The sequence below is a fragment of the Rhopalosiphum maidis genome, chromosome 1 (assembly GCF_003676215.2).
Source record: "Rhopalosiphum maidis isolate BTI-1 chromosome 1, ASM367621v3, whole genome shotgun sequence".
Taxonomy (NCBI): Eukaryota; Metazoa; Arthropoda; class Insecta; order Hemiptera; family Aphididae; genus Rhopalosiphum; species Rhopalosiphum maidis.
The window spans coordinates 34,039,161-34,051,478 of NC_040877.1; the positions used below are offsets into that span (position 1 = coordinate 34,039,161).

Here is a 12,318-nt window from a genome sequence, read left to right on the forward strand (position 1 = left end):
ATTTTTATTATCTATGGTCCTGAATAATAATGTATTGTGATAATAATAATTAACAAAAATAATAATACTTGAATTTTGGATTTTCATTATTCTCAAACGTAACCGCGGACGGGATTATTAAAATATATTGTATTGTGTTTGGGCTGACGGAATTCTTGAACGTCCGCAATCGATTGCGTCTGTCGGACCAGTGCAATAATGGATAAAACTATGGAGAGGAAATTTTTAAAGACCACTGTGGCCGGAATTTTAATGGAAATCGGATTTCAAGCTGCAGAACCAGGCGCATTGGAGACTCTTGTCGAAATGCTTTATAGTAGTTAGTAAATTTTAAAGCTACTTATTATATTTATGGTTGAAATAATAGATACCTACCAAGTGGGTAAAAATATTAAAGATTTGTTTTGCAAAATGTATCTGAAATTCGTGACATATCCACCATAAAACAAATCTATTCATTTTTATTGAAATTGTGTTAGAATATACTGACTAATAAATTCATGACCTATAAATCCATTACTGCATTTGGTTTTAATTAAGAAGTATTGAATTTTTTAATGTGTAGTTAGGTACACAGTATTTATATTATATTATCGCATTTAGTGATTGAAATTTTATGACTCAAACAATCATAAAATCTGATAAATGAAATTGTGAAGTGATTTAGCTAAGCCATAATGGCCTGTTATTAATTTCAAATTAACTGTTACTATGATAAGCATTGCTTCTAAACACCACTTGAAATTATGTATAGTGCATTAATATGCATGTACATAATCATTCATTATCTTTTATCTAAAAATACAAATTTTCTTTTTTAATTTTGAGTTCATAATATACCTAAGCAGTATACTTAAGTAAATAATTTAAGTAATTTTGAAAATATATTATTTTAGTTATTATTAAAAAAAATGAATTTAAGTTTTTTTTTATACGTAACAGAAGTTATAGAATGTTAAACAATTTCAATTAACAATATTTATATGTTATGGATGTATGAAACAGAATGTATTTTCCATGAGACAAAAAAATGTATATGTAAAGAATGGTTAGCCACACTTGAATTGAATTAAATTTATGTATGAAATAAAAAAAAATAAAAGTTTTGATGCTACTGATCCAAATGAAAATCTTGTACATTTTCAATGGTCATTTTTATTAAAAATTAAATTTTAAAAGTGTCATTTATAATTTATGTAATATATTTAAATATTTTTATTCAATTTTAGTCTTATCTCAGATGGGAAATAGTAGTCGTCGTTATGCAGAAATAGCTGGGCGTCTTGAGCCTCTTGGGGCCGATGTTATGATGGGCTTAATTGACATGGGTATGTTCAAAAATGCGTCTAGCTTATTAGCTTATGCAAAAAGGTCAAATCGAGCTGTTCTCCCTAGTCCTATACCATCTGTACAGCCTCGCCAAACAAGTAACCTACAAGCAGGGACTAGACTGCCACATCCATCATACATGCCAAGTTATATGCCGGCTTTTCCAGATCCACATGCATACATAAGAACACCAGTAAAAACACTAATTCTGTATAAATATAAAACACTCATATTAATTTTTGTAATACATTATTTCTTTACAGACACACAAACAACCAGTTACTGAATATGAAGCAATCCGTGAAAAATCTGCAATTCAAAAACATGAACTTGAAAAATCATTGATTAAGTTTTTAATAAAAACTGGTCCTACGGAGAGTTTATTTTTGAATCAAGAAAATGATTGCTTTGCATGTAAATATCAATAATATTATATTGTTATATTTTATAATAGGTATTTTTAATATAAACCCCTTCAATAAGCCATATTATCTGAAGTACTTACTATACCATGTTATTATGGCATTTATTTTTAATTTTTTTTTATTATTGGACTCTTTTGATTGAATAATAAATAATATAATGATTTAATTTTCATAATATTGTACATTATTCAATCACCAGTATTTATTTTTTTTCCTAAAATCAAATTACTCTAATAACAATTCTAAAAAAAAAAACAAATTCCAGAGCTTTCAACAATAAATATTTTGTTATAGTGATAGCCAACAAACCACAACAACCTGCATACTTCTCAGCATTGTTGCCTCAAGATCAAGTATTTGATGAAGATCCTGATGAAACTGAAATACCAGCACCTAGTAAAAAAATTAAGTTCAAAAAAGAAATTCAGATCAAAGAAGATTTTGATGAAAATGAAGAACAAGAAAATGAAAACGAAGAAGAAGAAGAAGTAAACAACGGTGACGAAACTGAATCAAAACCAGAAGAGCCCATTGACAACCCTTTCTTGAGACCTGTTAAGTATCCAGCCGCTCCTTAAAATTGTTTTGCTAAACATATTGCAAATACATTAGGAAATAATTTTGATACTAAATCAAATATGTGATCAACTCCAGATCTTTGTACATTTTGTTACATATCACTGTTATTTTAAGTAAAATATTTTGTCTTGCGATTATAATCAATGTCTTGTAAATTTTTATTCTATTTTATATCAAATGACAAGGCTGGCTTATGATTAAGAATTAAAGTTAAGTTACTTTAAAGTAATTTCATAATTTAAAATTGTAAAATATAAAGTAATTATTTATTTTTCAAATTAATTATTATGTATTTTTATAAATTACATGGGTAATATTCCATTCTTTTGTACATACTAACTAGTATTTTGTTTGTACTAACTAGTTTTTGTCATCGTTTTTAATTAAGAGAGGACTGCTACCTTTTATGTATGGATCTTTTTTCCATTCTGTAAAATAGATCTAAGTTTAGTAGGTAATAATTAATAAGTAAAGGCATTACTGTAAAACCATATAGATTTGTCAAATCCAAGAAAAATGTTGGTTGTAACTTGAAATTTAAATGTTACATTGTAACATTTATATTTTATTTACAAATATACAATAATGGTTATTATTTGTACTGAAAATAATATTTAAAGTTTATAATGTACATGCTATGAATATACAAAAGCAGTGGCGTGTCAGAGTTGAAACTTTTTTGAAACAATTGCTTTCAGACAAAATGGGTGGGTCGAGGAATAGTGGATAGGTAATGGGTTTAGTGTAATAAAAAGTTTTTAATAGGTAATAATATTTAAACTATATTAAGTAGAAAAATGTAGATTAAGCTGTGGATGCATGGGTACTCAAATGGTAGTTTTCCACAGGTCTGAAAATTGTTCAGCACACTACTGCACAAAAATGAGATATAATATTATGAATTTATTAAAAATTAACATCCCAATTGTTGGTTTTTTTTAGGGTGGGATGGTGCGAAGAATCTTTGTATATTTTTACATCTTAAAGGATTTATAAAAACAGCTATTACAGAACCACTTAATTAGTACAGAGGAGAGTATTATAGTGCTGCTATACCTATACTTAGTTACATCAATTGATGTACATTATAATTTATAGATATTCAGTAGGTTTGTACAATCCAAATAAAAACTTAAAACTATACATTTGATTGTATTTTTAAATCAAAATATATGTATACTATACCTTTTTAAAAATAGTTAAAAAGTTTGTGTAAGATAAATGTATTGTAATTATTGAATTGTACCGACTAGTCAATTAAAAACAATTTATTTTCTAATTATTGTACTTTTTGCACAACATATCAACGTGCATTTTTATTTCAAATTATAAATTCATAGGATCTTACCATGGACGTAGCTAGGATTTTAATCAGGGGGGGCAGTGGCGTAACCAACTTTAAATCATTAAAACTCAATTTTTTTTAAAGTATTTGTTTATATTATTATTTTTAAATTATAACAACGACAATCATCTAGAGTCTTCTCAAAATCTGCTTAGAATTTGCAGCCCTTCCTTTTTTTCATCAAGAAACTTTCTATGCACACTTAGTATGCACAGACCTAAAATAATTTACATAGTATATAATTAATATAATTAGCATTGATATGAAAAAAACTATTTTAATTTACCATTCAGACGATTTTCCGTCATCGTTGAACGTAACCAAGTCTTTACCCTTCTTAAGGTACTGAATGACATCTTAATTGTGCTGGTTGTACATGGCTGAGCTAAAGACATTTGCAAGACTTGTTTTATTTTAGGAAAGAAAATATCTGTTTTTCCTATTATTTCGCTCATTTCCATGTCTGATAGTTTGCTTTTAGTCAGTTTTTTTCCTTCCATACGTTGTACCATAATTGTGCTTCACTTTCCAAGTCTTTAATTTGGTAATAATTGGAAAAACCATTTATTTTAAGTTTAAATTCTTTGATATTCATATCCAATATATATGAAGGGTGTAGCGATAAAAGTGAAAAAGCAGGTAGGTTTTCATCAGAAAATCTCCGTTCCAATGAGAATATCAATGAATCCAAGTTTGGAATTAGTGGCATCTATAATACATTAATATCATTTTTGTGGCAGCCAAAATACATATGTAAAAGACTTCATAGTTCATATTTGAATTAGGCTGGGGCTATACACGGCGTATTTCGCCGCGTTTCGAAAAACGTCGCGTATTACGCACGTCGTGTAAAGCTATTCCGATATAAGACAATGAATCTTGAATTCGATGGAAAACGCGGCAGAATACGCCATGTCAGTGGCGGATTTTCAAAATTTTTCTGGGGGGGGTCCTAAAAAATAATGTGTATTTCAAATGTATTATTTTTATTTTTATAAAAACAAATGTGTTATATTATATTATGTTTATGCAGTATATATACTATTCGTATTCACTTATGATTTTCAGTATATCGGCTATTGCGTTATTACAGTGTGTCAGTGTTAGTGTCAATTGTCGGCGGTCAACTAATCTATACATTTTAGTAGTAGGTATAAAACAACAGAAATAGTGTTATAATAATTTTGTCCTCTATAGTGGAAAAATACGCAAATACTCACTATCGCAATACAAAAGAATATTGGGAATTAACGTTACGACAGACGATTTTATCTAAAGTATTAAAATACAATTGTAAAATAATTTATTATATTATTATTATTTCAGTAGATTCTTGATAATTAACTTAGGTACTATATTTGAAATATATACATATATTATTATGTTTTACGGTATACCTACTGCAGGGTTAGACTTTGTGTATGCATTATTTAATTATATATGTATATATCAAGGTCTGGGGGGGTCCAGACCCCATGGACCCCCCCCCCCGTAAATCCACCACTGCGCCATGTATAACCCCGGATTTATTCATTATTCTGAGACAAGATATGTATTGACCACCAAAAAATTTTCTTGTCCATTGTAATAATATTAAACTTAAATGTTATTCATTACAACGAGTTATTTACGCGAACACAGAACGGCACGTACTGCTGCACTATATTATTGACATTATTGGCGTTAATATTAAAGTAATAAAGTATAATAATAGTATATAAAGCAAAAAACGATTATCGTTTAACTCGTAATTCAAAGATAAACTAATCGATAATCGATAAAATATAAAACGATTATACGTATAGATTACACTGGGTTCCATTAAACTATTTTTAGACTTCATGTTCTTATATCTTATTTAATAAATGGTATAAAAAATATAATTTAGTTTGAAGTGCACTTCCCCCTGCCCCACCCTCGCTACGCACATGGATCTTATATAAACATGTTTAGTGGGGTCTATTTATCTATTATCCTCTTGGAAATAAGTAAAAAGTGGATACCATTCAGGTGTATAATATATAGTATGAGTAGAATAAGTCATTGTAAAATTGAATTGAATTTGAATTCAATGATAATACATCATTTGTATCGGCTTATTTCATTAAGTTTAAGTATATTTTTCATTGCTATTGAAGGTGGTAAATAGATAATTAATTTTACTATTAATATTATAATAATATGTTGATTGGTTCGTCCTCATTATTTTTATAGTTAATAGTAATTATATTGACAAATGGTTTTGTGATAAAATTGATGGCGGTAGGAGAATAGAGTATAACCATAGAGTAATATTACTTTATGCGGTAACATCACAGAATTGAAATTTATTAAGTGGTAACATTATTTAAGATACCGCTGTAAGGTTATCAAGTCTACTGCGATCTCTTTGACCCCAGTTAAGAACATTAAAACGTGAATGTTCTGAGATAATATTATGAGACACGAGAATACGAGATAGTGTGATTTTGTTTTGTTTACATGTACGGCCGTATCCGAATAGTGAGTGGTTTCGTTTTAATGTAATAACAAATAATAATATTATTATTTATTATAAATTGTGGGTGGCGTAGGTATTAATATTGTTATTATTCGCATCGTTTATTCGAGTTCAGAAACATTTCGTTTTAATTTGCGTGATATGATAGGGGCATTTATTTTGACTGACGAGTTTGTCGTTAAAACCGTGTTGCGTTCATTTCATTTTCGTAGTGTCGTTTATCGTTTTACCGAAACACGTAAGTAGGACATAATGAAACATGGACTATCATCGTCGTTCGTTCAAGATTAGTGAACGGTAGTCCTAATACTCGTTCCGTTTCGTTGTGTGGGCCATACGGATTATATAAATAAAAATATCATATTTTACGCGAACGGAAACATATATAAGTAGTAATTATGGTTAAGAACGAAGAAATGCATTACATTGATTCGGACGACCAAGAAGAAAGCATAGGTGGAAAGAAGATCTCGGACAACAAGTGAGTTATAATAAATTATAATATTATTTTGGTTTTTCATGTAGTGTATAATAATACAGGAAATGATAATTTAGAGTAATGTTTATAAAAATAAAATAGGTAAAATAGTTTTTTCTAGATTTATTTTATGTTTTTTTAATAATTTGTGATTTATTGTAAAATCATAGTCGTTTTCTATTAATGAATCTTCTATAAACATTATTTTTTATATTTCTTTTCATTCAACTAACTTATTTTTACCAAGTTAAATTAACTACCTTTTTTATACATATATTTTTTAAACATAATGTAATTATTTAGATTAAATTTAGTTGCTTTAATAACAAAATGTCTATTCCTATAACTGTTCTATTTATATTTACATATAAATATAGATTAAATTATTAAATTGCAAACCAATGGATTCGTGCTATAATAAATAATAATAATAATAATAAAATCAAGAAACCTTATAAAAAATAAAAACAAATATATAATATGTTTACCATGAGCCTAATAAGAATAATATTGACAACTAACATAGTAAATATCATTTGTCAGTAGTTTAAAATGACGTGAAGGCCTCTAATTTATATTGGCATTAATTGACCTAAATGGACAAAGAATGAAGAATAATATCAATATGAATGATATATTGTTTTATTGTTTTCTCGTTGATAACAGTTATTTGTATATCACTATTCATTGTGCATGTCAATAACAAGGATGTTATCTTAAAGATTTTAATTATAATTGTAGAGATAAATATAAATTTATAATATATTATATCAATTATACTTAAATAGATATTTATAATTACCTTTGTATAAGTATTTTTTTTACATGCATTGATTTAATTATAACCTTGTATAATTTATCATTGGAATTATAACTATTTAATAATCTAGGTATTTGTGAAAAATGTTGAAGAATTTAAAAATCAATAGATTAAAATATTTCTTTTATTCATATTCATAACTTCATAAGTCATAAGTGTGAAATATAACAGTCAACACTAACAAAATTTCAAATTACGTTTTTACCTGCAATATAACTATTCTATTCAAACTAAGAAGATACTCAAGTATTGATAGTAATTTGTTCGATAAACATTGTCTGACCAACAAAAATATAAGCTTATTTTTGCACAATATTACATTCTTAATCTAAATAGAGTATAATTATAGTTCATTAAAGATTTTAGATTATTTTACTAATTAAATAAACCCATTACATTTTTTATAGTAAAAATTTTTTCCTGAAACTCAATAAATTAAATTAAATTATTAATTCATTATGTTCAATGTAGGTAAATACCTATTATACTAAAGTATAATTATAGTTCATTATAGATTTTAGATTATTTTACTAATTAAATAAATCCATTATATTTTTTATGGTTATAATTTTTTTCTGTAGACTTAATAAATTAAATAAAATTATCAATTCATTGTGTTCAATGTAGGTATATACCTATTTATAATTTACTTAATTTTAAACTTGTATAAATTAATTTTTGTACAGTGAAGTGTTTTTCATTTTGATATTAACAAGATACCTACTGTTATTTGATTTAGTCATGATGATGTAAGGTATACATACTGTACATGGTTAGGTATGTTATAATTATATTTAATACATTTAATTTAATTTTTAGGGGGGTTATAATAATACAATGTAAAGTGAAGGGGTGTGAGGTCAATTTACATTGGATTATTTTAGCCCCCTAAAAATTCAACTAAATGTCCGCCTATGAATATGGTAAAGTGTTGAAGCCAGAATTATTTAAAAATTGTTACCATACGTGTATTTGTTTCTCTGGACTCTATGCCAGAGATTTCTAACATTTTTTTACTCGACAGCAAATTAGGCCGTTTTATGGATTTTTACAACACACATACATAGAAATAAATACACTTTTACATTTTTATTAAAGATGCATTGTAAAATTTATCTGGACAATTACAATAAATGTAAATTACTGTAAAATTATATTCTGAAATATATTTAACACACAAAATAACAACAAGTACACAACATACCTGAAGAATTACACTACAGTTGATAATCACTGCTCTAAGCAGTGTGATATAAATGGTGGATGAGATGGTTATTTTTACTTTATGAAAAATATTATTGATCAATGTTTAAAATGGTTAATCAGTTTAATCTAAAAGAAAGTTCAATTTTAAATATTAGGTATTTGTGTTATGTTTTAATGGAATCAAAGGTAAAAGCAAATTTGAACATATTCACACATTACTTCCATTTTTGTTTATAATAATAGTATAACTTCACATGGAACCCATTTGCAAGTAATAAATACTATATTTCAGTTATAATAAGCAACTAATAATAGTGTCTATGAACAATATGAACCTATGATTTATAAAAAACAAGTGTTCCTCAATTTATATACCTAATTTATTGTCTTACCTTACAAATATTTGTAACCAAATAAAAATTATCAGTATCTAATGGATATAGTGGTATCACATTGATTATATACCATTGTAATATATAATGAATCTAAGTCAGCTCAAACAAAAATATGAACTATAAGAAAAAACCAACAATAAAAAACAGAATTATTTTTTTAGTAAATTTCAGTTTGTTCAAATATTTATAAATATAAAATTATGAGTGCTTGTTATGATTTATTTTTTTCCATAATGACAAAATATTAAAAAGAATGTCAGCACAAAATATCTTGTCTCTATCTACACATTATATCAAAACTGATTTATCCATTTATCATTTTAAAATTATTTTATTTAATTAGGTAAATTAAACAATTTAGTAAGGAAAGATTAATTTTGTGTCATACATTTACTTTTTTCAATATTTAAATTATTAGTATTTATGTATTGTTTGTTTTAACGATTTAATCAGTATTGGTAACTTATAAAAACTATTTAAAAAAAAAAAAAAAATGTTATGTAAGGTTTTCTCAATTTAAACAGTTTAAAGTTTGGTTATAAAATGAAAGGCCAAAGATAATTTTATATTTACTTATGGTAGTTGTATAGTGGTGTAGCATTTGATTATAAAAAATATTATTTTATATCTTTTTAATGCTTCTTACCATAGGAATTTTCTTAACTTATCTAATTATATTTTGTTTTACTTTTATTATTAAATTTAATAAAACTATTTTTATTTTGATAAATTGTGTAATTTGAAGGAAAATCATTTTTTATTCTGTTCTACATGTTCAACCGTTTGGTAATGAATTTGGTTAGATATTTGTAACTAAAACTTATATATCATACATTTTTATCTTAACAAATTTGTGAAAGTGATGTAAAAATCAACTTTTATTCATATTATTATACCTATTGTCTGATATAATTTAAAATAAAATTTTATAATTTTCTACTAACATTCACAAAGGTACATAGGTATAAATACATGAGGGATTAAATAAAATGGATGTGAATGATTTAATTTATAATTTGTAATTTTAATACTCATTTAAGGGTAGCGAAAACATTTTTCAGGGTTTTATAGTACCAGAAAAGCTTTGTAAGAGTTCAGTGTAAGTCTTACCTGGTCTCCCCCTCCTAATTTCAAATACTATCTGCGTCTATCAACATCCACGATTTCTTCATTACAATATTTTTTATCGTAAATTAATTAAATTAAAGTATATTTACAACTTTTTTTTTTTATTTCAATAATGTATCATTGTCATTATTTTAGTATTATCAATTACCAATTAAGATTATAATAAGAATTCTCTAATTTAAATATCTATTTAATAGTTATGAATATTATATATATTTTGCCTGTTAGATTTTGTAGCGTATTATAATTTATGTTGATTTGACAGTCAAGAATTATTACGTTTATATTCTGTTTGTCACTGACAGTGATTTAGGTAGTAATTATACATTCCAAACGGTTCAGAATGTTATTTGATATTTGAATTTGATTTCGGCCAAGGGTCGAAGTCAAACAGATTTGTCGCCATCTCGTACAGTACAAATTAAGTAAATATATACTACATATTTACTATACACTTTAATCGTATGTCAATGTGTGTTTTTTTACGTCCACAAAAGATTCATTGTTCTTTTCATTTGGTTTGTTCGTGTCCGTTTGGCAACCCGGCCAAAATCCTGGAGACGCTCTCGCTGGAACGACTATTAATAAACGCTATACATTTGACAGTCGCGCGTCTCCGTTCATTCGGTTTACACGCAAAACTGCGAGTCGCAGTGTCGCATAGTTGAGTGCTATATTATTCTATCATATCGTTATAATACGCATAATTTTTATTATTATGTTATTATTTCATATTTGACTCTTTAAAACTTTTTTTTTAAGATTATTATTCGGTTTGCACGTAATAGATAAAACACTCTTAAAAAAATTATAACTACTCCAACGGCGTAAATATTTACTCAGCAGTGTCGCGTCTTAATAATGTATACATGTATTATATCGAGTCGACTGCTTGCATTACTATAATACCAACCATAGTACTACTGCCTACGTCGGTCGTCGGCTTTCATTTGCTATAACTACAACTCCTTGTGCAACAGCAAGCGTGGTCCCAAAACCGCGTCGCGATCTATAAATTGTGCCCCCCTCGATTACGTAATATTATTATTGTTTTTGAATTGACGTCGTCATCGTTTCCGCTTGCATATAACATACTTCATATTAATGTAATAATATTAAAACGATTAAAAATTTGTTCACACGCGTGGTGCATTCGGCTCAGACGGTTGGTCAACGGTCTACCAATTAAAGTTCGTCGGCGGAAAGAAATGATCAGAAACCCGTAATGAACTGAGTTGAATGATCAGCATTCAGCATATGATCCAATAACGGTTATAGCTTAATATTTCATTATCCCATCGATCGCGTTATTACACTCGCTATGTCGTTCGCCTACAATCGCGTCAAGAGGCGATCCGTGTCACCGTCGTTTTCGTGGCAATTTAGTACTGTTGACTGCCGACACGGATCTGTCCCGGTTCGCGGCAGGACGAGGAGACCGCAACGGTGTTCCAGTGTCGTGGACGCGACAGCTTCTGTTGTTCCTAGACAATTGTTGGCGGCCCCGGACTGTGCGACAGCATTGTTGATCTATCGGAAAATGTGCGCGTGCCACTTACTGGATTGCCCGAAGTAAGCGTATAATTGTATAAGACGAAAGTCCACACCTAGCCCAGTCTTGCGCACTATACTATGTATATACGGTGCAATACAATACTGCAGGGCTGGTCACCGGTGGAGTGTATTTATACACTCGTACAATAAGAAGTGTTATCACCATTGCAGGTGGGGACGTAAGGTTTCTCTATCGGTGGTGTATAATAATCGTAAACGCCAAAGCCTATTACGTCGTCTTGTATAATATATGTACATGACATGCGATCCTAATGGTCATGATCGTTTATTATTCGTTTCTTCTTTTAAATTGATACCTATACGGCTATACGTCTATACCTTATTAATGTTTTATTATTTTTTTATTTCTATTCCTATTTTATTTCTAAATATACCTACTTACTGTAGTTGATTCGTTAGAATTTTACGGTCATTTTTTCTCTATAAAAATACTGCAGTTATCAAACGATCTACAGTTTATGAACCTATTTAGATATACCTATAAATTCAAACGATGAGGTAGAAGTTTCATCAACTTTAAGTGTGATTTATTTTATAC

General features: G+C 27.8%; 3 protein-coding genes across 5 annotated transcripts in view; 2 read left to right on the plus strand and 1 right to left on the minus strand.

Moving 5' to 3' along the window:
- The first annotated feature begins 29 nt into the window (after positions 1-29).
- On the plus strand, positions 30-3,372 carry LOC113548497 (transcription initiation factor TFIID subunit 8-like). Its single transcript, XM_026949400.1, has 4 exons — positions 30-319; positions 1,230-1,522; positions 1,593-1,743; positions 2,049-3,372. Exons 1-4 carry the CDS (start codon positions 199-201, stop codon positions 2,330-2,332), a joined length of 849 nt encoding a protein of 282 aa, XP_026805201.1. The 5' UTR covers positions 30-198; the 3' UTR covers positions 2,333-3,372.
- Positions 3,373-3,753: 381 nt separating this feature from the next.
- On the minus strand, positions 3,754-10,824 carry LOC113550705. 2 transcript variants are annotated; one of them, XM_026952710.1, is made up of 3 exons: positions 10,692-10,824; positions 3,965-4,387; positions 3,754-3,895 (listed from the first exon to the last, which is right to left on the minus strand). In XM_026952710.1, exons 2-3 carry the CDS (start codon positions 4,188-4,190, stop codon positions 3,819-3,821), a joined length of 303 nt encoding a protein of 100 aa, XP_026808511.1. In that variant the 5' UTR covers positions 4,191-4,387; positions 10,692-10,824; the 3' UTR covers positions 3,754-3,818. The 2 variants fall into 2 exon arrangements, with proteins under 2 accessions (XP_026808511.1, XP_026808510.1); XM_026952709.1 differs by having other exon boundaries at positions 3,965-4,630; positions 10,692-10,790.
- The window catches only part of LOC113550703 (tight junction protein ZO-2), a 39,446-nt gene continuing 33,284 nt past the window's right edge, over positions 6,157-12,318 (plus strand). Inside the window, exon 1 of one of the 2 annotated variants that reach the window (XM_026952707.1) lies at positions 6,157-6,659. In XM_026952707.1, the coding sequence (XP_026808508.1) occupies positions 6,577-6,659 (83 nt within the window). In that variant the 5' untranslated portion in view covers positions 6,157-6,576. Of the gene's footprint in view, positions 6,660-11,346; positions 11,778-12,318 lie in introns of those variants that run through there. The other variant, XM_026952705.1, reaches the window with a different exon arrangement.